The 26,500-nt window shown below is 46.2% G+C and overlaps 1 protein-coding gene across 2 annotated transcripts in view; it reads right to left on the bottom strand.

The window, feature by feature from the left end:
* LOC135905088 (neural cell adhesion molecule 1-like) overlaps positions 1-26,500 on the bottom strand; it is a 288,619-nt gene that overhangs the window by 68,856 nt on the left and 193,263 nt on the right. For both annotated transcript variants that reach the window (XM_065436102.1, XM_065436177.1), the window contains exons 5-6: positions 24,069-24,172; positions 17,624-17,810 (exon numbers count right to left, since the gene is read on the bottom strand). In XM_065436102.1, the coding sequence (XP_065292174.1) occupies positions 17,624-17,810; positions 24,069-24,172 (291 nt within the window). The remainder of the gene's footprint in view (positions 1-17,623; positions 17,811-24,068; positions 24,173-26,500) is intronic.

Raw genomic sequence — 26,500 nt, 5'->3', positions numbered from 1 at the left:
TTATATTTGTTGCACTTAAAAGAAAAAGTTAAAATCTACAGATTTTAGCAAATTTCTTATTTATGCCTACTATTATGTGCCAAATGTCGCTTAAAGTCGAAACAAAAGAAAGAAAAAACCTTTGATGTATCAAGTTACAAGATGTGCAACTCAGTTATGAAAATATCACAATTTTGTAAACTGCACATATTGATGCCTCTAAAGCGAACAAGTACGCTGTATTGAAAACGCTCTGAAATATACATATCGCTAATTTGTGAATACGACTTTTGCAAAACATTTTTAAACACAGTAAAATTCATATATCTCATTTGCCCGCTTCAGATGATCCAACAGGCGCTGTTTACAGAACTGCGATATCTGTTTTTTGGTGCAAAGGTGTAGCATTTGTAAATTTTGTGCTTCAGTATTTCGTTTACCTTACCAACTTTGGGCACTTCTCGCGGAATTTTTCGAGCCCTAAAACACACTTCTGCTTCCTATACAATCGGTGTGGAATTTTGATTTTTTCTCCTAAATGCAGCGAACTTAATGCAAAGCTGTGCTGCGGCTGCCTAATGAAAGTTCGTCCGTGTTGCACATGCATATGAATTGGGAGAGAGAGAGAGAGCAAATGATAAATGAAAGGTAGGGAGGTTAACCAGGACTGAGCCCGGTTGGCTACCCTACACTGGGGAAAGGGAAATGGGGACGGAAAGATTAAAGAAAGAAGAGAAAGTCCACCGGGGATATCGTTCAGTCACTCAGTCCGGATTACAGACGTTCACTCAATCCTGTATCTTTCAAATATCGCAGCAGCGCTTTTGTGGCCTTTTGTAGCTGCGATATACGAGGCCATGGTCCCAAGATCTTGTTCAAGGTGAACGGTTTGCTATCTAACTTGTTGAGAGCTGTGCAGAGATCTTGTCTTTCATTTTCAAATGATGGGCAGTAGCACAGTAGATGGTCGATAGTTTCTTCGACACCGTAGGCATTGCACTCGGCGCTATCAGCCATGCCAATCAAAGACGTATATGCATTCGTGAATGCGACGCCCAAGCGTAAGCGGCACAACATTGTTTCCTCATTACGCGGAAGCCCTGGTAACAGCCGCAGTTGCATAGATGGATCGAGGGAATGCAATCGATGTTGAGTGAAATCAGGTGTGTGCCACTTCTCCAATGTCATACGGTGCGCTAGCTTGCCTAAGTGTTGGGCTGCGTCAGTACGCGATAAAGGTATAGAAACAAGGGTTGCTCCTTCGTGTGCTTTCTTAGCAGCGTCGTCAGCGAGGTCGTTGCCGGAGATACCGCAATGGCCAGGCAGCCACTGAAACACGACGTCGTGCCCTTTAGCAATCATGTGATGGTGAAGTTCTCGTATCTCCGATACGAGTTGTTCACAGGACCCGCGACGAAGAGATGACAGAAGACATTGTAAGGCCGCCTTTGAATCACAGAATATTGCCCACCGATTAGCCGGTTGGTTGCTAATATAATCAACGGCACCTCGGAGGGCAACAAGCTCCGAACCGGTCGATGTTGTCATGTGAGAAATCTTGTATCGGATGCTTAGTGATCGTGATGGTATAACCACTGCCCCGGTGGAGCTGGTCTGGGTGGAAGAGCCATCCGTATATATGTGGACTCGGTCAAAGTAGGAAGTGTGCAAACAATCCAGAGCTGCTTGCTTCAAGGCCAAGGTAGATAGGTCGGTCTTCTTTCTTATTCCTGGAACCGTAAGACGCACTTGAGGTTGTTTTAAACACCACAAAGCTGAGGTTGAACGTGCTGATGGTTTAAATTGAATTGATGGTGTAATTGAATTGGGAAATCTGACTCGGCCTAGATCCTCCTCTTAGTGTCAACCTTGTTTTTCGCTTGAGCCTGTCTACAGGGCTTGATGTAGGAACCGGTTTGCAACACGAGTAAGCCCCCAACGCGAACGCCTTGAAAAAGATATCTCTTGCTACGCCAACTATAGTGACATATTTCCACAGTGTTCATCGCGCATTCTACTGAAATTCCCAAGGGTATATTTCCCGGAGCATGCGCAATTTGCGAAACACGAGCTTACGCGTCAGGCCCAGCCGCAGCGGAGGTTTGATACTATATGTAAGCTTTTTCTATCAGCTAGGAGAAGAACATAATCGCCCCTACTTAGAAAATAAGTTAAAACTCAACGTGTCACGACACTATCACAGTTCCTTCCCAGAAGAAATAAAAAAAGGCAACAAAACCTGCGACATCGTTGTGTCACGTCAACAAGCAATTACGTTTCGTATGTATCGAGTGAAATCATGAAAGCAGAGCCTTGAAACCTGTTGACTGGCAACATGCCCGCATAGTTCTGCCAAGGCATTGAATGTAAGCACCCGCGCAAGCGACGAGTTACCACGTAATAACGGGCGCTCTTTTTTTCTGTGTACGTGCGCGTCTTTCTTTCTTTCTTGTTCCTTTGTTTGTTCGGAGTGCACGCACTGCTAAATTCCGCGCATTAACTTTCGAGCTTCGAATTATAACCGCGTGCGTTGTTTTCTCTATTGCTCGTAGTTTCTACTTTGAATCTTATATATAGCGTTATTAGCGTGGTCGTGTCATTTGTCCTATCCCTCCCACCCAATACGCAATCGCTGTATACCCGGTTGTCGTGGAGTCGGGAATGCTAAAGTGGTAACGGATAGACAAGTCCGTCGTATCTAATTGTAGGTTCGTTCAGATTAGGTTTCCTAAACAGATGCAATTTGCGGAGCCTTGCCTAACCATATAAAATTATCCCCATTATACAGCGCTCGCATGCCAGCGGCGACATTGAATTACATCACCACCGACGGTATACAATATCACCGAGTAAATTAGTTTCTCGTCGAAAGGCTTTCCTACATTCTGGAAAGGTTTGGCGCACATTGAACGAAGACAAAGAAACGACACAGAGACCAGCGTGTCCTTTTGTGTACTATTCTTGTCTTCGTTCAATGTGCGCAAAGCTTTCCACAATGAAGCCAAACAACTAGCCGCCTTTCAGTCTTATTGAGTCTTTCCTGTTAGCTTTAATTTCTGAAGTTTGCTATCCTATTGAAGCGCAAAGGCAGAGCGGAGACCGAGACTGAAGAAGCGCTTACTACAACTTAGTTATGGTACGCCAGCGGGAGCGTCCAACTGCATTAAACAGCACTCGTTGGTTGTATTTGTCAACAGTGTCTTGTTCAAATTGTGGCTGCGTTGCAGAGAGAGAGAGAGAGAGAGAGAGAGAGAGAGAGAGAACTTTATTTATCCCATCTTAAACGGAAAGGAACTGCGAAAATAAGTCGAAGGAGGTTATCCTACTCGCGGTATGCCTCCTCTACCACCTCAGCCCACCTCAGGGTCATTTCCTAAAGTTCGGGGTTGTAGCTGCGCATGGCAGCCTCCCACAGCTCCCTACTACTTAAAACACTACAAAGGTTAAGGGGAGGTGAGTGGTTCTTGCATTGCCACATAATGTGGTTAAGGTCCACTCTGCTATAGCAGGACAAAACCTGCAGGCTGAGGTCGATATATTCCCGGGTGAATTTTGTGACGCAAGGCAGGAAATAGAAAAGTGCGAGTCTGTAGTTTTTGCCATAGTACCTCGTGTATGCGTGACGACCGAATCATTAAAGGTGGGAGGGTTAGACGACCTAGGCGGTAATGCCCGCAAATGTCGTGGTATGTAAGTAATCTGTCTTTGGAGGTGAATGCTGGAGGGAGATTATTGGCGTCTGAACCGTCCCTAGCCTGCGCTCGGTTCGTGAAAGCTCGAGCACTTAGGTGGCCCGCTTCATTGCCGATTAGGCCTGCGTGGGCAGGTGTCCAGATTAAACTCGGAAATTGGGCTGGCGGATTATGAGATAGAATGGCTAGGGCTTTCCTGCAAACGCTTCCCGCACCGAAGTTGTGTATGACAGTTTTTAGTTTACTAACTATGAAAGAATAATTGGGTATTGTTGCGGCCAGTGCCACCGCTGCCTCCTCCACCTCCTCCTCCGAAGAGGCTACAATGGATGCTCCCGTCGCAACACTGCCAATGGAGTCAGCGACTGATGTGGCGAATTTGTGCCCACACGGATACTCTGCGGCAACGGCATAGAGTACGTCTTTGTAGTTAAATAACTTTTTTTCTGCAGGGCTTTAGCTCGTTGTTGCCTTCTATGTTCGTGATGAACAGGGTGCATATTTTTAGGGAGAAGAGGGATATGAGAGTCCTTATGTATCGGGTGGGGAATATTGAATTTCTCATTGGTCATGGGTGCTGGGATAATACTTAGGGAGTTTAGGATGAGCCTACCAGTGTGGGTGTTCGATAGGCGCTGGTACTGAGCTGTCAGGTGGGCTTCTGCGAGCTCACTAAAAGTATTCAAGGTACCTGTAGCAAAACGTCTCTCAATGGAGGCTCTACTTGGCACTCCAAGGGCAAATTTGTAGAGTCTGCGTATCAGTGTGTTAACTTTATCTTTCTCGGCCCAAGTTTAGTGGAGATAAGGAAGGGAGAATGTGATTTTACTGACGGAAAACGCCAGTACCAGTCTTAGCAGTTATGCCTCGCGGAGACCTTCATGCTTATTGTACACCCCTCCTATGCCGTGTGGTGTGGCCTACGCTGGCAGCAACCATTTGAAGTGTATACGTAATGAGTCGGCTAGATTGAATGTGCATGTCAAGTACACGGATTTTGTCTACTACAGGAACTTGCTTCCCGTTAATGTTAATCTGAATGTTGGGCGTATCGCGTTTATTTGCGGATAGAAATAACAGCTCAGATTTGGCGGGCGAGCACTCAAGGTTCATGAACCCGGCTCTCGTAGCCACTGCATCTGCAGCCTCTTGTAAGGTATCTTGAATGTAGCCATCTGAGCCACCCTTAATTCATAGGGTAATGTCGTCTGCATATAAAGAATATTGGAAATTTGGTATTTGTGCCAGCGTCTTAGCAGTAGACCTCATAGCTAGGTTAAATAGAAACGGCGAGAGCACGGATCCCTGAGGAGTGCCAAAGCTACCTAGGGTGATTAGGGGAGAAGTTTGATCATTGAGACTAATGACAGCTGTGCGATTGGTGAAAAATTCGTGGATGTAGTCATGCATTTTTCTACCACAGTTAATAACATTTAATTCACATAAGATAGATCCATGGTCTATGTTGTTGAATGCACCGCGAAGGTCGATCCCTAACATGGCTTGGGTATCTTTACTAAATGTAGGAGTAAGAAGGTCATACTTTAGCCTTAGCATGGCATCGTGGCAAGAGAGCGACTGGCGAAAGCCAATCATCTCTGACGGGAACAGCTGATTGCCTTCCCTATATTTATTTAAGCGATCAAGCACGACATGTTCTAGCGTTTTGCGCAAGCATGACGTGAGTGAAATAGGCCTAAGATTAGCTATGTCAAAGTGTTTATTGGTTTGGGAATAGAAATTACTTTAACGGTTCTTCATGCGTTCGGAAGAGAGCTGTTATCGAAGCAGTGATTATAGTATACTCTGAGGGCAGAGATAGATTTATTGTCCAGATCTCGGAGTAATTTACTACTCGCATTATATATACCCTGAGCAGATGTAGTTTTAAGAGAAGCTAAGGCATGTCGAACTTCTGTCTCCGTTATTGGCGCGTCGAGAGAAAGCAAGGGTAGGGAAGGCAGGGAGGTCAACCAGAACAGCATCCGGTTTGCTACCCTACACTGGGGGTGGGGGAAAGGGGAATAGAAAGGGGAAGAGAGGGAGAGAGTCAGCACTGAGTACATGTGGGAGGGATACCTTACACAATGACACTATAAGCGGTCTCTTAAGCCCGTGCCCCTCAAGTACCGCACTAGTGCACGAATCGCTTTTCGAGCCAGTGACGGTTGTGGCCACCGTCCGAGTATCTTTGACTCGGTGAACGGTCTCTAGTCTAGTCTGTGTAAAGTTGCCCGCAGAGAGAGGCGTGGGACATCGTAGCGAGGGCAGGTACACAATACGTGCTCGATGGACTCCTCGCACCCACAGGAGTCGCACATCGGGCTCTCGGCCATTCCCATACGGTATGAGTATGCGTTCGTGAACGCCACTCCCAACCACAAGCGACACAACAAGGTTGCTTCGCCGCGGGAAAGGCTAGATGGCAGTTGTAGCCGTAGCGTGGGGTCCAGTTTACGTAATGGCGCGTCGAGAATTTCATTAATCTCGCCTGTATAGTCTGACTTCTCGTGAGTTGTGGTAGGAGGGAGGTGTAATCACGCAAGCTCCTGAAAAAGATGAGGAATATTATCCTTGTGTTCGTGCTATAATTGAGTGTTGTAGCGACCGTGTTGCGCGCGCGAGGTCGAGGGATCAAGCAAATGTCTCAGGAGTTCCCAAGTCTTTTTACTACTGAGATTACCATGCATGCTGTCACATACTTGGCCCCGTTGTTGAATAGCTAGTTGGGTCGCAAGTGCTTGGATGTCATCATCAAGTCTAGCTACACTAATGCGAAGCCTGCGGTCATGGCAGCGTCTTTTCCACCGCTTTAATAGTGATTCCTTCGCTTGCCACATGCGTAGTAGTTTGGCATCAGCTGCTTGAAAGGGAGCCTCAGGTGGCATAGTTGTAGTATTATTGTCAACGTCCGTAGTATTATTGTCAACGTCCGGTCGTTCAAGTCTTTTTTTTTATTACGAGAAACCGTGATACGCGCGTAAGCTGACCAAGAATATTATTATATTACCATTAAACGGCAAATATTTTATATATAGGTGTCACTTAATTCATGCCATGTTATTTCGTTTAGATATCCTTAACGGCCCAATACTGTTATTAAACGAACTTTGTGATTTCGTTGCTTTTTTTTATTGCCTTCTCTTTTTCTGCTTCGCCAACCAGCGCATATCATCCAGCATCTGTCTCCCATGGTTTTGTCTGCGCTTCAGTGTCATCAACTGCCCACTTATCTTTAAGAAAGAAATTAAGAGACATCAGTGCTCTTATCAGAAACCTATCTGATTAAAACGACTGTTTACAATGAACTGAGTTCTTTCCTCTTCTCCTGTAACATCGTTAAGGCGAAAGCCTTTCTAGGCTCATGCTGAACTTTGTGTCAGCATACCTGACCACCCGACTGTCCGCCGAAGCGTCATCACGCCATATGAGGACAGAATAAAGACAGATTAAAGAATGAAAAATGATTGGTAGGGACAGTTAGAGAATAATAACGTTATAATAGACATTGGTAGAGGTTAATAATGACTAGTAATGACTAATAATGACTACTAATCACTTGTAATGACTACTAATGACTTATAAATGACCAATACGTCTAACGACGACTTGTAATGAGCACATTTGATTAAATATGACTAGAAATGTCTAGTAATGATTAGTAATGACTAAAATGACTACTAATGACTACAAGATGACCAATATGTCTAAAGACGGCTTGTAATGACGACAATGGATTACAAATGACTAAAATGCTTAGTAGTGAGAAGTTATTACTAAAAGAAAGAAGATAAAGAGAAGAGGAAAAAAGAAAGAGGCGAATGATAAGAGTAGGAAGAGTAGGCTTTCGCAGTTCACCTCTTACGAGAGATCTTAGGAGACCCTGTAAATTTTTTTTTATTCATGTCACCAACAACAAATTGGTACTTTCTTTTTTCCAGGGTTTCTTTCTTTCCGCAACCTCTATCCGGCAGCCACACTTCGCCGAACATCTGTTTTGGTCCGCGCTGCTAATATGTGTTCTGTGTTCGTTCCACTTCCTTAACCGCGGACCATCGACGCCAAATCGACCTCTTTTGGGTCCACAACGTTTTCTCTTAGCATCCGCAAACTAGCCACCAGGCTGGCTGATAACTGAGTGCAGGCACTCTCCTGTTTTCCAGACGACCAACCTGAAGTGCTGGTTCGGAACGTCGCACGACATGTGCTCTCCCCGCGACGTCACTTGATCTGCACTTCGCGTGCTTCTGTCCCATTCGCTTTCTCGCTGCCTTTTACTTTGCAAGGACACGTGAGAAACAAGGGCATGGGCACTAAAACAAGCGAACGGGAAGAAAAAGACTAACCACCGAAAGGCGGCTGGAAGAAGTACTGCGACTAACCAAGACGCGAACTCGCGGAAGCGTTAAGGCACACGGGGGCAAAGGATGCACCACCGAAACAGCCCGGAGTCTGGGAAACGCCGACAGGGCAAACAGCCCGTCGCAATGAAAGACGAAAGCGAAGCATTCGGCGGACGCTCCGGGATTAGGCAATGAAAGACGGGCAGCTCCCGCTATACGGTCGGCTATCTTTAATAGCCCCCGCTCAGCTCGGCGTATCGACGCGCCGTTTAGTGGTTGTCTAGACAGCCACTTTCCGGTTCGGCCAATTACGGCTTCCGCTCTCTTTTCCTTTGCTGACGTCAGAGCATGAAGGCCGCGGCAGCCTGCTTGCCGAAAATGCATCCTAACTGCGGCCCAAAATCGGCGGTCCCTTTGTCGATCTCCTTTTCGGGACCGTTATTCCCAAAACTTCTCATCGCGTGTTCTCTCCGCGATTGGCTACCATTACAGTGTTGGTTTCGTTATCGTTTCAATCGCCATCATGTGTGGTTCCCGCACGAATGCGAACCACTGAGAAACGTTCTTACGTGGGAGAAGCTTCGTGAATGCGGCCCCGGGGGCCGATAACTTCACCCAGCATTTTGTTCGTAAGAACTTCCTGCCATTGACCTGCTGCATTCGTTAATATTACCTTCATCATCCGATCGACTTGTGCCTGCTCATCGAACTGATGTAGCACATTAATAATTGCTAATAAAGGTCGCGTGTACCTAACCCGGCTGGTGTGAGCAGCAAAGAAATTAAGTGAACCTGGAAGATGGTGAGGCAAGTGCAACTTAATAAAAGTTCGTGAAACTTGTTTCTTGTACCAACTAGTTTACGCGTGTGAGTCATAGTTACAGAGGCATAGGTGACCTTATAATTGAATGCCCTTTAACTATTTGCGGGCCTTATTTTGCATTGTCAACTGCACAAACTTGCATGTGCATGGCGAGGACAAGAATTAGCCCACCAGCGTGGATCGCTTAGTAAGTCGGGATTACTGACACAAAGGAACCAAAGACTGCCTATATGCAAAACACAAAATTTTGCATCTCGTTTACATTGGCGCGTATGATACCGTCAATTACATGAACATTTAAAACCTGTGCGCGTTTCAACCCGTCAAACGCGTCCACAAGCGGCATTACTAAATATACAGCGGGCCACAGAAGTTTACGGATCATGGGATCTCAGAAAACGTTCAATTCCCGAGCAGCCTGAAGCACTAGCCAGTAAAACTGTATGCGACAATATTGTTAGCACATTTTAGTCGAGGCCCGAAATGGAAATACCAGGTTGCATTGCCAGGTGCGGAGATATTCAGCATTTTCTGCGATTTCATGGTCCGTAATGATTCGTGGTCAGATGTACGGTAAGCACGTTGGAGAACTAGCTGTAATCTTTTTTACATTTATGGCCTGACGGTGAGAACAAAGGCAGGACACCCGCAAGACTCATCAACGGGGAAATTTTTTTTTCGCACCGTATGGACTAAATACATTCAGTAAATACCGTATCCACCCCTTAAGCTTTATCGTAACTTCTTTATCAGTCACAAGTCAAGAATGCAGGAGAAGCTCCTTCCGACCCCCCCCCCCCCCGTAAGAAGTGTGCGGCGCCTGCCATTAATGCTTCCACCTCCCTCCCCCCCCCCCCCCCCACATCAAGAAATAGTTCCCCTTACAAATGCCACCGGCACGAAGAGCTATTGTCAACAACGACACACCACGTGCACAAATAATCAAAAAGCATTAGCCCAGTTTACGACAACGCGACAGTAGCGTATCGCATTTCTGAGCTCATCCCGGTAGTTACTATGCCACAGCGTTTGCAAGCGACAGATCCCTACTCCTCCGAAAGACGCGAGAACCTGTTTCTGGCGATTTGCGTTCCGCCGGTGAGTGGCGGAGAGCGCACATAGGCGGCAGCTTTGCTTTTTTGCTCTTCCTCAGTGCGATGCACCAGCGCTTACATGCACCGTGTAAGACGACTTGCCCCGTGTCTAACTACCCTGTCCTGTCACATTAATGCGATTCGCCATCCTAGTGCGTTATCGTCGTTTAGATGTATGCGGCGCGGTGGAACTGCGATGCGAATACTATCTTTCGCATTCATGTAAACACCGCCCTTTAAGAGTGGGAATGAAGAATACAGCTCACCGCACAAGCAGGTAGCTTGAAAAGGGAATTGGGCAAAAGAATTTCACTAAGCTTGTGCACAATTGTACTGTTTTTTCTTCTATACCTCTTCCCCTTTATGTGTGTGGCACTCGTTATGTATGTCCTTTCCTGTGAACGCGTGTCCATTCGCGCCCCTCTTCCAATAGCATTGTCGAGCTTTAGCAAGGAGAAAAAAAATGCTGCATGAACCGACTTACACCTTATGCCGAAACCCGAGCAAGGCGAGCAGTCTCGTTGGGAAAAGCGAAATCAGGAACATGGATACAAACGAAAGGAAAAGAAAGGGGCACTGTAAACGAGATGATTCGCTGGCGCATGCAAGATGTTCCCCTTGAGGGACACTTGCAGCTGTGCCGTTGATCCATCACTGACTGTGGGTAACGGTCGCACGCTGAAGTCGATAGGTGGGTTTCTGGTGCACCGAGAGGCTTCCCTTTCAAGATTGCAACAATGAATCCTTAAAGATGCTTATTCCTTTAGAAAATGCAAGTACACTATACACAAGGACAAAGACGATTTCCTCTGAGAAGGAAGCACCCGACCTTCATATGACAATGAGTGCACACGCAGAGTCATCTACAGTGTATTTCATTGCAAACGAAAGCGCCGAGTTTGTGAAACACATCGTGATGGGCCGCCCTTGATTAATCTCGCCCGCCAGAGCTATATACCGTCGTGCGAATCAAAAGGGGGTGTTGTAGTATCACTGCAGTCGAAATGCAAATGTGGCTACGTTGCCGTGGCTGAGCCCCCTTAGCAGGTAGCAGCACTGTACTGCTGGCGCCACTTGCAGGTATGTATAGCCCAAACGAGAACTGCGGCTTATGAATATGCATGAGTTCGCGCACTGCCCTCCGGCTATTCCGCTGTCGTTATCGCAATACCTTTAATTAGCAAAGCTCGAAGGATGATCGTATGGTTGTTTCGTAGGCAGCATTATGGCGGTCCTCTCATAACCGACTTGACTATCGTAGTTGGATGAGCGCTGCTATATGAACTGAGGGCGCCTGCCACCGAGCTGGACCGCGTGCTGGATGTCTCTTCTGAATTGCAGGTTACGTGAAGACACCACTCCTGTTCTATTTGACAGTAGAGGATATGCAACCTTATTTCGCCACGCCTGGACGATAGCCATCCCGCGACTTAGTCTTTCGTGGCATCCCGTGACGTAATCACTCTTATACATCTGCGTGACACTGTATTTTAATGAGCTTGCAGTTTGGAGTTCCTGCCCCTTAGAAAAACTACGTGCTAAGTTCTTCTACTGACAACAAGACGCCGCGAAGACACCACAAAAAGGGAGAGAGAGAGAAAGAGTGAGAAAGACATCAGCAGACTTCGGCAATTCTTGCGGCTTCGAACTCATTTACAGTGGCAGCAGCAAGCATTCACAACAGACAGCACATTCATATAAAGAACCTATTTTAGATGTGCGTGACGCCATCCTCGTCTGCCACACTATTGCATCCGAAACGCGGGCAGGGACCCCACTACCCTCAGAGTCTGTCTGGCGCACAAGAGCCAGCACATATTATCGAGCGACGAAGTTAATTGCGCGATAGCGTCGTGGTTAGCTCGTGTTGGCACTAGTTCGCGGCATAGGTTGTGTCACACCCCCCTGTTCAGCTAATTTCAACTCGCTCTGTGGCTGAGCCGCCATGCTCTTGATTATCAGACTCTTGGAAATCAGAGCGATGAGGCCAACACTTGAAACAAACACGACAAAGTAAAACCTATAGTCAATGTGTTTCGCAATGGAATCTTTGAACTTGAGTGACTTAATCATAAAAACTTCATAGCTCCGACCCAGTAAAAAAAAAATCTGTTCCATGGCTGCTTGCAGTAGAACCCTACGGGACGTGCAAATTTTTCACTTCTCCACTCCCCGCTTTATGTTTAATCTCCCACTCATCTAAGCCGCGGCACTGGGCATTAGAAGGTATAAATCCCAACTTTCTCGCGGGAGGCAGCTGCTGCTCTGCAAACATCTTCTTCCAACATTTCGCTCGAAGATTAAAAAATAACAGTAATAAAAGAAAAAGAGAACAAGAAGGAAAGAAACAAAAGGGTCATGACAGTTTGAAGAGAGCGCGGCCTGCGCAGGCTCAAAAGAAATCTTCATCGGAGCTAGCCCTGTATGAATATTAACGAAGATGTCAGCGGAAAGGGCGCTCGCGTTCAATGGTCGGCGAGCCTGCCCGCGAGCGGGGCTCGGGTCTCGCTCTTCAGCGCTTCCATTGATCTGTCGGCAAAACGAAGCGCGAGCGCGGGAGGAGAGAGGCGGATACATAAACGAGCTGGCCAGCAAAGCTCGCCTAAAAAATGCATTCCCGTTTGCTCGCTCAATAGGGGGAAACGATCGCCGCGCACGCTATACACACGGCGCAAGCAGTTGGGGGCGTCCTGCCGTGTGCGCTCCACTTATTGGGCGGGAAAAACCCTGCCGCTGCAGAGCTCTGGCCGTGAGAGCGTGCGACCACGGATTGCGCAGGATAGTCCCTTATCCCGGCTTGAGAGCGCTTGGAGTTTGCCACTGGTCGTACTTAGAGAAACCGCCTTTATCACCTCCCCCCTCTCCCGCCCCCTACTGCTAAGGAGTTTTCGCCGAAGCTGCTGAGCGCATGAAAGGCAAGAAATAAACTAGGCACGGCAAACCGAGTTGTTGCACTGGACAGACTAGAGCAAAGGCCTGACCCCCTCTTCTGTGCCTACATAAAATCGATGGCAAGCGAGGTGAAATAAAGCTGCAGGCGACCGTAACTCCAAAGCCCATCGTCACGTTTCATAACCGTCCCTCCCTTATATATACTGCCGTCCTGCAGAGTGGGAGTCTGCAAATGTTTTATCTCATTCTGGCCTCTCTCGCCTTCTGCAACGACCTTTTCTTTTAATTGCTTTTTTCTCTGTAAGAGCTCGACGCCCCTTTCCCAAGTTTAACTTCGTTCGGGTATCCCTACCTCACTACCGAACAAGTGAGAGAGCTGGAACGCTCCACCGCAAGAGCTGCGCCCTACACCATGGCCACTGCTGGCGAGCCGCATAAAACACCTCAACGGTTCCGGGCAATTGAACTAAGCACCACAACCGGGGGACCCAGCTGGCCTCCGGCAGCAACGACTTGGACTAAGAGTCGTTCTGAAAATAAAGTTTCTCTCTTCTCTCTATCTCTCTCCCTCTCGATACCATTGGGAATTACCGAATTTTTGTGTACATGAAAGCATAGATTCTGAGCGAAGCCTACTATTCTTCTAAAGTGATTTCGCAGAAACCGTGAGACACTTACGACGCTTAGAAGTGCACGAAATCTTCTCTAGCACAACACTACAGTGCGCAGATAAAAACAAAACACTGTTTTACCTGACACCTTTTTCGTGAATATTCTATCTGAAAATCTACCGCGGAACATGAAACTGAGCAGGAAACCGTATAGCATCAACAAAAAGCTATCGGCCTTGATGACCCTGGTGTTCTCGTCGAGGTGTAAACGCAGGAATACGGGAACACCCCGCGTGCCCCAAGAGACTTCACCCAACTCGTTAGGCAGTGGAAGCGCTTGAAAGGCACTAATATTAAGGAAGGAATGCTGTGTTTTGAAGCTGTAAAGAGGGAGGATAGTGCACCTCTCTTCTGTTTCTATGTAAAATCGATGAAAAAAGCGGTGAAAGTGAACCGGTGGCAGAAAAAAAAAGAGTTGAATATTTCACTTCCCGATGAAGATTTTTCTCGCGGATGTGTATGTACATGCGGAATCAAAGCGGGGCCCGGTTTTCCCCAAATGAAATTTGCCCGAACTTTTTCAGCACTTGAAGCTCTTCGAGGGCAGTGAAGAAGTAAAAAAAAAAAGAAATCATACTGTGTTCGTAGACTGTACTGAAGGTAAGCCAGAAGAAAAGTTGGCTAGTCTTCCTCATTTTCTTTCTAGCCTTTTATGAAATCGACGGCAGAGAATGTGAAACTGAGCCAACAGCCTTAAGGTTCTTGAAAAACGTAAGTGATTGACAGCCTACTGAATACTCGAAGCCTTCTTATGTAACTTCACAGCATAATTGATCCTGCTTGGTTACCCTTTTCCTGTAGAACAATAATGCGCAGTAGCTTTCAAAACAAACATACAAACAAACAAAGAATCTTGAAGTCATTGCGTCACACTATTAACGAGTGCATATCCTCTTGCTTCATCGTCTCCTTTATAATTATTGGTGAAGAACTGCTTTATTCGTATCTTTTGTTGTTATTATTCGTAAAGTTGCTTTCTGTGCTATTTCAGGGTATCGTTACACATCATGTAATTTTTATTGTTGGCGCCACTAGTTTGAGACATTTCTTTCAACGTTGACGGTGTTGTTTTGACTGCTATGTCGTAATCCTTCGGGTGCATTAAGTGTGACAAACTCTTTCTTCTGCACAAACTGTGCGTTTCAGCGTCCATGAGCATATGTGTACAGCGCTTCCTGTTCGAAAGACAAGACGTTGCCGTGTTGGCGCGCCTACATCTCCGCATTGTCGTGTCAATAAAGATAGGCGCTCAGTTGCCCAATGAAGAGATTGCAAAAAAAAAAGAAAAAAAATGAGCGGGGGTAAAATACTAAGAGCTGACCTTAGGAATTTAGCCGGCCAGAATCATACATTGCCGACTGCAGTTACTGCACTCACCATTATCTCGGTTAAAGACCCCAATTTCATACAAAGCTTTATACAATTTTGTTAGAATTTTTCCTTCCCGAACTCTACCCAGCGGCGACGATGGAAGTATCGCGTTGGTGATTACATAAGACGACAGCACGACGACGACGGCGACGACGCCGACAGCGTGACCACGTTTGTGCAGTCACTGTAAAATATTGCCTGAGCTCTGTGCCTCATACGAATGGTACATTCGATGGGCCTTAGAACTGCTCTTAGAGACAGACTTAAAGCGGCATCGTATTCTCCTTTTCTTGTGCCCTTTCTTTATTGCTTTTTTTTTCTTTTGTTTTGTAATATCTCTTTTCTATTATCTTTTATTCCCCTTACCCCCTTTCCCCAGCGCAGGGTAGCCAGCCGGTCTGAAAACTGGCTAACCTCATTGTCTTACCGCTTATTCCTTCCTTCCTTCCTCCCTTCCTTACTTCCTTCATTCCTACATTCGATTGGTGCCTACCCCGCTCCATCTCGATTTGCAGTGATGCGGATCCCTTTTGTGATGGCAGCCAAATAAAGGCTGCCCGTGCTGGTTATTCAGCTGCTCCTATAGAGCCATCGCAGGTGCCATGTGATGGATAATCTGTTGGATCTCGGTGCCACTTTCGATAGAAGGTGAGAGCATTTGCAAGTGCTCTGAGCTCGAGCACGGCGCTCTGAATAAACCAGGCGAACGTGTTTCGAACGTTCGATTTTGACTAACGGAATGCAAACAGCACCGTGAGAGCACTCAAAGGCCCTATAAAGTAACCAGTCGGACGTGCTTTAACTAAGCGATAACGGCACAACACCGAACAACGCTACGTAATAGGACGTGCGGGCGGATGGAGCAGAGTTGGTTTCGAGCTTTAAGTCGGTGTCACAGCAACAACAGAACAGAACAACAACAAAAACAAAAAGCTAAGCCCCTTCCCAGGCGGATTCAGCTGCGGTTGTAATTTCTTAGTCATAATCGTTTCTAATCATATTTGGAGCATGCTCAAGTCAATTAAGACCTTTTGAAGCTGCAGTTTCTATTTTTCTGGAAGGAACGTTGTAATATTGTGCCATGATTCATGAACCCAGTTTTATTTTTATTAAAAAATTACTGCAGCAGCTATAATGACACATATACATGCTTTGTTGCGCCACAGCCCCGATGTGAAATGTACCGGACCAATTAACCGCTATCTGTTCTACCATTAGCAGTAAACAGCCCTTAAATGGAATGCAATTTACGTGCACTTGTATCCGCGCAGAGACTGCTTATCGCTGGCTCAGTGCTCAAACTAGCCATCTCATACAACAATATAGCAAAAAAAAAAACAGGAATTTACTTTCACGAGAAACATGTGCAGGGACGAACTCTTTAATACGCTCCCGATTTTGGTACGCTTCTCCACAGCAAGGAAACGTTTCGACCCAGAGATAAGAGAGCGGCTTGTTATGACTCTCCTTGGCTTGTTTGCGCGGCCGCAAATTGACAGCTTTTTCAACTTTGTGAGCAGCGTTTCAACAAGCATTTGTAGATCGCGCGCTTGATTTTCCGCTCCGAACGACGACTTCAGTCAACAAGAAACGAGCCTTCAGTGATGATTTTTTACAGCGTTCGATAATGGTCCTAAACACGTGTTGAAGCTACGCGCACTTATTGAGTGATGCACGTCATCAAATGCAGCAAACTCGAGTACTGACCTAATGAGGGGCGTTGTCTCGTTCTCGTTTCTTGTGTTCGTAGCGCTAGCACAAGTTTTCAACGTACTGAAGTTATTATAGTTTTCTTTTTTTACTTTTCTAGCAGCAGAAAAACTTCTGTCGGCTGACATATCATCCACTAGCACATGCGTAATCTACCTGACTAATGCAGTTCACTGAACAAAATAAAACATATAAAGAACGGAAAAAGACAGTCCAGAAAAAGATGGCCGTACAACGGTGATTTCGGCAGGTGCAGACTTATAAAAACCAGAAATATCACAATATCTCGAGAAATAAAGAAAAAGAATAAAGAAAGACGAACGTTTAAGCGCCGAGATTAAACGTCCGTAACTCACAAAGAAAATGTGGTGCAGCAAATCTCACGTACGCACATCCAAGAACTTTTCAACCGGACAGTTCTGAAATTATACGCGGCTGCAATCTACGCCTGTATTTTCTCAACACAAACTCAACGTATACCTTGCTAAGGCTTGTATGTGGTAGTACAACCGCCGCTAATATTTAATTGGTACCAGTCACTTAAAGAACGAACTGCGGACAACAAAAAGCTACAACGCAGTAGCGACCACAAAACAAGGACAAACGTACATTGTACGGAGCGGCACGCAATCCCTATTCATGACAGCATTCAATGACGAAACCTATCAACTATGAATGACACAAATTGCAATAAGAAGCATCGGAGAATTAAATGTCTACAACAAAATGGTACACGACAAAAGATTAAAAGAAATCAAATATTGGAAAGCAGTATTACTGCGTCCTTTTAGTACAGTCTAAATAAGCGGGAGGCAAAGCATACAGCATAAATATCATGGAAAACATCATACTTATTTAACGTTGTAGGCCATATGTAATGTAGATGCTGTGTTCGCCGTTATTTGTTCTCAAACATGAACATCAACCATGAACATGAACTTAAACGTGAACACGAACATTACACGTGAACGCTTCCAGTGAGAGGCATGCTCGCCTTCTCGAGCAGGGTCACAAGAGTGCTCCCGCGTGTCAAACTATACACACTCACGGTAGACGTTGAGCAGCAGCGTGTCCTCCCACACCTCCCCGAGCAGCCGCGTGTTGAGCGCGCGGCACGTGAGCGTCGCCTTGTCTGCGCGAGCCGTGAGGACGAGCAGCAGTGACGTGGTCGTCGAGTTGGCCTTCTCCTCGGTCAGGAACGGCTCCAAGCGCTGCTCGTCCAGCCACCACGACACCTGCGCGCAGGTGCACAACCGGCCGATCGCGTGTGAACACCGTCCCGGGGTAACTCATGTAGCTAGGTTCAAGCCATGCTGAACAATGGCCAATTGTCTGTGCCTCTCTTTACTACCTCAAAGCTACGCGTAATGTATTACAGACGGCGACGGTTCAGACAGTGAGTAGTAGCTTGGACAATAAAGCTAATCTCTATGTCACTCAAAGTCAAGCTCAGGGTAGAAAACTTCACGCGCTTGCACGAGGCATCACGTCCTCCCCGTGGAAAAGCCACGCTTTTCAAAACAACCGACTGCACCTTCGCATCCCGTCTGAACTCTACCGATGCGACACTACTCCAATTTGTCGACTAATAGCGTAGGGAGCGTAGTTTTCTACCTTTCTCATTAAAATGCCCGACAGCGCTTCGCATGACGAGTGGTCGCAATGAGATCATTGAACACATTCCGCGTTACTATACTCTCTACAGTATACATTTAGTATTTATTTATACATTTAGTATTTAGTTTATCTCCAATAAACTATTTTGTGATGTCGGCGTCATATATGGCCATCGCAGCATACTGCGACGAAAGACAACACACCTGCGCAAACATTTTAGGCTTAATTGGTGTTGGCTGTGCTAAACGCGATCCTGTGATGTGATCCTGTGATGTGTGCGGTGATCGTGACAAGCTGTGATCGTGTGCCTGTGCCCTTCTATTATCTCTCTCTCTTTCTCTCGACTTTCTTCTTATCTTTCTACCTCGCCCTTACTCGTTTTCTCAACGTGGGGTAATAAAACAGATTTTTCGTTCTCGTTAAACTCCCCACCTCTCGCCTTTCTTTCGTTTGTCCCTCTCTTGCGCTTGTGTAGCACTACAAGGCTCCCGTATCACCGTAGCGTATCACCGAAGCACCGTATCTGGCTGACATCTCTTTTGTATGATATCGAACGCGTTGTGACGGCAGTGAATTTCAACATAACGTAGATTAGTATGCTGGCTCCCGACCGAGGTTCTCTAGCCAGATGAGGCGTTCGGTCTCTCCTTCCTACGGGAAATTCAACTCCATCCCTAAATTCCCTTCTTAGGCTCTTGTCAACCAATAATTCTCAATGTATAGCTCAGACCATCACTCATTCACTCAGTCGTTCGTTCGCCAACTAAATCAATCTGCTGGTCAATAACTCAACTATAATCAAACTGTCTGTCAATCAATCGTGCCACTGATTCATTCGCTTGCTAACTCACATGAGCATCTGCCTCTTGGTTTATCCACTCTATAATTCGCTCTCCAAAGCAAATGCCATCGTTCGTGACTTTCTTTTTGTCAGTAAAAATATTTTCGTTCTACTGTTGGCGTGATCTTTCAGGGGAAAGGTAACCCTGCAAAAAGCCTTGTGAGATCGCCCCTCTGCTACGTATCTGGCGCTATAAAAAGACACAACTCAATATTACGTTACCATCCGCGTGTCGAAGTGAGGCATGCCATGTTTTCCAGGAAGCTAACTTACGCAACGAGCTAAATAGGCGTTGCACAGTTGGCAGTGATTACGGCGCGACCGCGACGAGAGCGGCCTAATTGCTCAATTTCGAGTAACCGGAGGAAGCATGCCTCACTGGCAGACTGTTGTCGTGGGCGCTTCCCGCTCGAGGCAGCAGCGCACCAAGCTTTAACGATATGCTGAGGATATTAGCCTGGCTGATCACCTGGCGTGCTACTCCAGGTGCTTGGTGATGATTACGGTATATAGAATGATGACCATTTAACAGCGCGAGCGCACGGGCACGCGCACGCGCTCGCACGCACACACACGCAAACACACACACACACACACACACACACACGCACACACACACACGCAAACACACACACACACACACACACACACACGCACACACACACACACACACACGCACGCACGCACGCACGCACGCACGCACACACACACACACACACACACGCACGCACGCACGCACGCACGCACACACACACACACACACACAGACACACACAAACACACACAAACACACACACACACACACACACACACACACACACACACACACACACACACACACACACACACACACACACACACACACGGAATGCACTGAGTTTTCGGCAACTTGTCACGGCAATTTTCTCCGCGAGAACGCTCCAGAAGAAAGCGCGCATATGCGCCTTGCATATGTGCCTTTCAACCGCCATAATCCCTTACGTCATGATGGCACTTTCTTTGGTGGGACAGAAATAGCTTTCTTTTTCTCTTTTTCTTTTCTGCACTGCATGGCTTAACACGGATGGGTAAAATTCGAATACGGAGCAACCTCGTCGCAGACAGAGGCAGCTAGAATACTCCCAGTGCACTCCCGAGACATCACCTTTTCAGTCCCAATGAAATCAAAGGAGAAACGACGAATGTTTCATTTTAATTTTAATGTAAAAATAACAAGGCAAATGGAAATAAAGGTTAAAAAAAACAGTTCGACTGCTCTCATCGGCGGCTAGACTTCTTGTCTTTGACTTAAATTTCCATTTCCCTTCTTTCTTTTTCTACGTTTTAACTAAAACTGCAACACAGGTGATTGATCCTATGATTTCCTTAGTTTTATTGTATGTTTACTTCATGAGTATGAAACGTACGCAAGGCACGCACGCAACGAATGTAACAGCGTGTGTGGAGTATGTAATGTAACTACACTATACCTCCGTGTGTATTCCTGACAGACAACAGAGGCTAGGTGAGCATGCGCCTCTGCACAGAGCCTCGTTGAAGCTCGTAACGCTTGGATAATCGCGCCATCACCTCAGCTGTCAGCCGCTTCGTCAACGTGAAACCATTGCTACGGTGCGTTTCCTTAAAGGGACCCTGAAACGATTTTGGCGATTTTCTACAAACGTACTGAGTCGTTAGAGTAGGTTCTTCTGATCATTAATTGATGCATCTAAGTGCTCTGCGTAAAGCGTGTAATTTATTATAAGGTTTTAAAAATACCCATCGCTGCCGATCGCAGCGCACTGCTCGGCGGAATTTTAAGCCGCCCCTACCCATATGATGCAAATAACCCATATTACGTCACATGGGCGAGCTATCTGATTGGCTGACCAGGGCGCGTGGTCGATAATTTTTCCAACTTTATGGTGAACAAATGATGCTCGTAATAGTTGGAATGTTAGTTACTTTGTTTTTGTAAAAAGAAAATAACTTAAAGAGAATACACAAGAATAGTTTTTTAGTACACTTCAGCACTTCCGGCACACAGCAAGTGTCGTCTGCTTGTGTTACAACGTACTCCATTTTGACGAGAGCTCCGCGGTCAGAGTCGGTCTCAGTCTTTTCGCGAGCACTATGATTCGACTTTGTTGCCTTGTGGACTGCAGACCTAGCGACCTGCAAACCGCGAGTCCAGTATTAGGGCAAACGCAAGCGCAAGGGGACAGGGTCTGGCCGCTTGACTGTGCCGGGATGAGCCACGAGATGAGCAGAAGGGCAAATGTGAACGGTCTGCACGGTGCAGCCACCTGGTGGCACAGAGCTCAACCATACACAGTAGCAGCAACGAAGTGTATTCTTTGCTGCTGGTGTGTATTTTTCGCAGGAGTGTAATCATCAACACGTTGATTTATAAATGTTTAAAATGCTTTACACTTGGTTAGAGCAATATTAGCGCTTTGTTTGACTGGTTAAGCGCTGCGCCAGCAAGTGTCTGGACCGTGCAGACAGTTCACGCTGCTCACGTACGTCTACGCCAAAGTTCCTTCATCAGCCTGAGTTTATGCCTCCAGTCATTTGCCGAAATGACCAGCTTGCCTGTTTTTAGCGGAGTACCGGACACGTTCGGCGCTACGACAGAATGCTCGCAACGCACGCTGCTTCGATAGCTCTCGGTCGACGGCCAAGCGGCTAGCGGAGAGGTCTCGCGCGGGAAGGGGCGTGCTCCCAAACAACCGGAAGTGAGCGATGTGACGTCGCATCGTGACGCTGAACCAGTGAAGGCGGAGCTTAGCGCCGCTCGCTCGGCGAGCGAGTTGAGGAGGAAAAGCATAGCTAGGGAGGAGGGTAACTTCTAATCGCTTGCAGCTCCATTAATACGTAACGCTTCATTTAAATTGTGGTGCGAATGTTCTACTTAAGATGTACCCTACGCACCTACAAAATTTGTCCGAACCGTTTCAGGGGCCCTTTAAAGCGTGGCCACGGAGGGCCGCGTTTTTTGTGTGCCCTGATCTAAAAACAAATGCAGGAGTGTTTAGTACAAGCTGCTAGAAAGCTCCTTGAATAACCATTTTGTCGCTGTGGTCATGGTCGTCATAGTTACGATGTGCTCACGTGTGCCGCAATTTGCGAAATCGTGAGCGATTTTCTCTTGCTTTGTAACCGCTCTAAAAGAAAAAGCACAGATGTCGCGTACCAAATTCTCTGCATTGCATTCAGCATAAACCACCTTTAGGTTGATTGCTCTGTTTAACTTTTATTCAAACGCATGTCCCCTGGTGGTTTCGTCACGAGACATTACCGTTTTGCTCCCCACCTCCTCTCTATTCTCTATTTTGCTCCTGTTATTTTCATTCTTTTACTTTCCTTTCCCGCTATTTTTACCCGTGGGGGTATGCTTGAATTGAAGCACGTAGGCTGAGGCCGACCTATGTTATTGAAATAAACCGAGGGGCCTGATTTTCCTTAATCAAATCATAAGACGCCAACAAAGACACCAAGGACAACACAGAGGAAATTACTTGTACTTAATAACTTAAATGAAGAAATTATAAATTAATGGAATTGAAAGTGGATGAAGAAACAACTTGCCGCAGGTGGGGCGCGATCCCACGTCTTCGCATTACGCGTGCGATACTCTAACCAGTTGAGCTACCACAGCGCCGTTTTACCATCCACTTTCCGGGGTATTTATGCGTTTCTACTAGAACTAGCGTAATCTGTTGCTTCATGGCAATTTATTTCACTCACATTGGGCCGTCTTTCCACGCCATCACCGTCCTTTCAAGATCAAACGCATCACGTGTTGCACTTCAATTTTTGCCGAATGTTTGCACCCAAAATTATTATTGAGATTAACTAGCTACCTACTGCAATTGCTGCAACTGAAATGAATGTGACTAATTTGCATGAACTTTTTACAAAAAGAAAGCGGTGCGTATTTTTTCTTCTAGTTCTACTCCGTCCACCGTAGTGTTTTTTTTTGTATTGTTTATGATGTCGCATTTTTTTTTTCATTATGCGTCATTGAGTGTTGTTCCCCCACATTTTGATTCTTGTTGCGTATTCATTTTCTCTAGTTTGTCATGCAATTTCTGACATCCTCCTATGAATACCCTCGTTTCTTGTAATAAATAAATAAAATAAATCTAATTGAGATAAAATTAACATTTCGCTGCGCCTGATGTCGACTCATTCATACGATATCTGTTAGCAGAGGGCAACAAACGGCACCTTTAAATCGCATCCCATAAACATACTACTCTTTTTTACATCCTCGCTCTCTGGTGTGTCCTGCTGCAACGAAACGTAAGCAAAACTACGGAAAACCCGTGACATTATATACGCAATTTCTAGGCAGTCGACGGCGTAATGGGCTTCGTTTAAGTTTGGCGCAAAGTCTATTTCGATCGTAAAGCTTCATGCACGTGTTGACGCACAAATGTTTTCTCTCAGCTTCAATTCCTGAGGAATGTTTTTCAACGTGCCTTAGCGTGTCGTGGCCGCAGGCGGTCTATACCGCAGATGAATGAAACGCGAATGGCAAAAGAAACAAACTCGTATTTAGGTTTCCGAGCTCGTTAGAGCCTGCCGCAATGACATTGCTGGTCTGAAAGGACTAAGTTTGCGTGAGCGGAAAGTATGTAAACACTAACTAATCTCGCTGTTCTATTCCTTTTTCCGTTTTCGCCAAGCACTGAGCCAAGCGAAGACTCGTGGGCCCTTTACAGGGTACAGAACTTACGCTACCATAACGGTCGCGCCAAAATATCCTACACCTACTCATTTCCCTTATTTCTCGCTTCAAAGTTGTAATTCGTTCCCGCCCGAATGACACCTACTTTCACAAGCCTAACTATCGTGTTCCCTACAGAACGTGCAGATGATGTCTGAGCACGCCAATTTATGTTGTCGGGTGGGATCATGCGAAAACAACGCGTTTGGGCGTTTTTCAATTTCGTAAAGCAGCGTTGTTACTTATATTTTTCTGGCATGCGCCTTCGGAGAGAAAAAAGTTTTCTTTCAAGCGTGCACGTGCACGCAACAAGGCACTTACCTTTGGCGGAGGCCTCGACCCCACTACTTCGCAGCGAAACTCCGCAGAGACGTCGACTTCAAAAGTCCGATGCGTACCAAGTATCTTGACCGATACAGGTGGTACTGCGCAAGATAAAGAAGAAACGCGCTAGTCATCGCCGAGCTCTCGACTTTCACGGCTGTTGCGCTTTATGTCATTCTATGAAACAAATCACTCAAAAACACAGCTCGCAAAGCTTCTCGCACTTGTATGAAGTGTTTGTCATTCGCAAGCCGCCTTCCAGAACAATTCTTCGATATAACAATAGGTCCGAGCGCTTTCTTAGAAGCACTCAAGCGAAAGAAATGCTTCACGAACAAGGGCTAAGGTGGCTGGCAAAGGAATGCCGCGATGGCATTTTCTTGTACTGCGAAACAATGAGGGCTTGTGCGCACACCATGTTTTCGTATCTGACGAATCGCAGTCAACTGAGCTGAGGAAACTTTTTTTTTAAATATAAGGTTTTGTTGGCAATGAAGACGGGAAGCATTCGTGATCTGCGAAAGGGGAAATTAAGCTTTTCCTGAAAAAAACTGAAAATTGAAAACACGCATATAGGAATATAGTTCACAAAGTGTCTATTCTCATTCCTAAGAATCAATTAAACGCCAAGGATCACATATAGCCCCTCCTCGTAGTCACTTACTGCAAGCTCGCTTCAGTAATTCCCGCCAAGGAAGAACAACAGTATTTCTAGCAGCTCGACTATACCCGCCACGCAGGGCAAGAAGCGATTAGCGGGCGACGTAGCAAAAGCCTTTTGCTGAGAACACAATTGAGCTCCTCCAACATAGCTGGCGCTTTTATACGCGTATTTTCGTCGTTGAACACCAATATTGCTACGAGCAACGAATACAAGGAAGAAAAAGGTGGACGAGCAAAGGAAGCCTGGAAGCAACCTTTACGTGTTTAATGCAAAAGACGCCCGTGTTCTAGATTGAAGCGCACGTGGCCGAAATTAGTACACCCCAACGTCGCACGTCATAATCAGATCGCTGCTTAGGCACGCAAAACTTCAAAATTATAATTACGGTAATTGAGCAGGCAGCGAGCGGTGATGCTTTCGAGGTAGTAGCACTCGAAAAAGCTCTTTTTTTGTTTTTGCTTCTTGTGGAGCAGCACGTGACAATTAAAATACATTGCCAAGCAAAAAATAAGCGAAAGACAAGCGCTGAGTCTAGTAAAGGTACGCGTAACCGAGTTCGGCTCCAGACAATCGCAAAAGAGAAGGCTGACTGCAACTTCCTCTCCGGGTGGTATACAGAGGTAATGTGCAGCAACTCTGAAAGTAGCTAGTTAAAGAAAAGAAAGGCCATATCCAGGTTTAGAAGCACGAAATACGAGGTTCCATAAGTGCTGTTTCCTTTCGGCCGGTCTCGCCCTGGGGCGGCTGTCATGAACATTTAATGACGAAAATAATAATAAAGAATTTAAGAACGCTTTTTAAATGTTCCATTGAAAACGCCTAGTCCACACAAGAACGTGTTCTTAAATTCGTTATTATTTTCGTTATTAAGTGTTGGTGCAAGCCGCCCCTGGACATCCATGACAGGGAGCAAGGCACTCTCTGTATACGGAAGGCATTCGAGTCAGATGTGATAAGGTGATGTCTTAAAGCAGACACAAATTTGATGATGGGATGATGATGCACAGAAAGAAAGTTGAGGATGCGCACAACTACAGCGACCCAATAGAGGTGGGACAAGCAAGTACCGAATTCACGAATCATTTGATTCGTAAGTGGCATCTTCAGCCGCCTTCTCTAACAACACGTCCAACGTCATGGTGACGTCAACATCAACGAAAAGTTGAAGCGGTATGATGTTCTTGTGCATGATCATGATTATATTGCGCTTCGAGTTACACTGGCGATCTTAAGTGAAGGACAGGACGTGGACTTGCGTAGCGTACGTCCACGTACGTGGACGTAATTAGACGTAATTGCGCTGCGTACGTCCACGTCTTGTCGCTCACTTAAGATCGTCAGTGTAACGCTATGCGCAATATAATCATGAACGTCCACCAACTAGCCCCCTTCATTGTTTTACAAAATGTACTTGTGAATATGGGCCCCGGGTCTGCGTTCACAAAACTCTCTTACGATAGAATTGTTCACAAGAGAACGTTTCAGCCAATGCTCATGCTGTACATGTCATTAGCCAAAGCGGCCTGCCAGCGGCAAAGAGCACATATATGAACGGAAAGGTTTGCGAAATTTATGGGGTTTTACGTGCCAAAACCACTTTCTGATTATGAGGCACGCCGTAGTGGAGGATTCCTGAAATTTCGACCACCTGGGGTTCTTTAACGTACACCTAAATCTAAGTACACGGGTGTTTTCTTATTTCGACTCCATCCAAAAGTGGCCCCCGTGGACGGGATTCGATCCCGCGACCTCGAGCTCAGCGGCC

Source organism: Dermacentor albipictus, chromosome 1, assembly GCF_038994185.2.
Source record: "Dermacentor albipictus isolate Rhodes 1998 colony chromosome 1, USDA_Dalb.pri_finalv2, whole genome shotgun sequence".
Taxonomy (NCBI): domain Eukaryota; kingdom Metazoa; phylum Arthropoda; class Arachnida; order Ixodida; family Ixodidae; genus Dermacentor; species Dermacentor albipictus.
The sequence above is the reverse complement of the archived record's forward strand: the minus strand, read 5'-3'. Positions and strand labels throughout refer to the sequence as shown.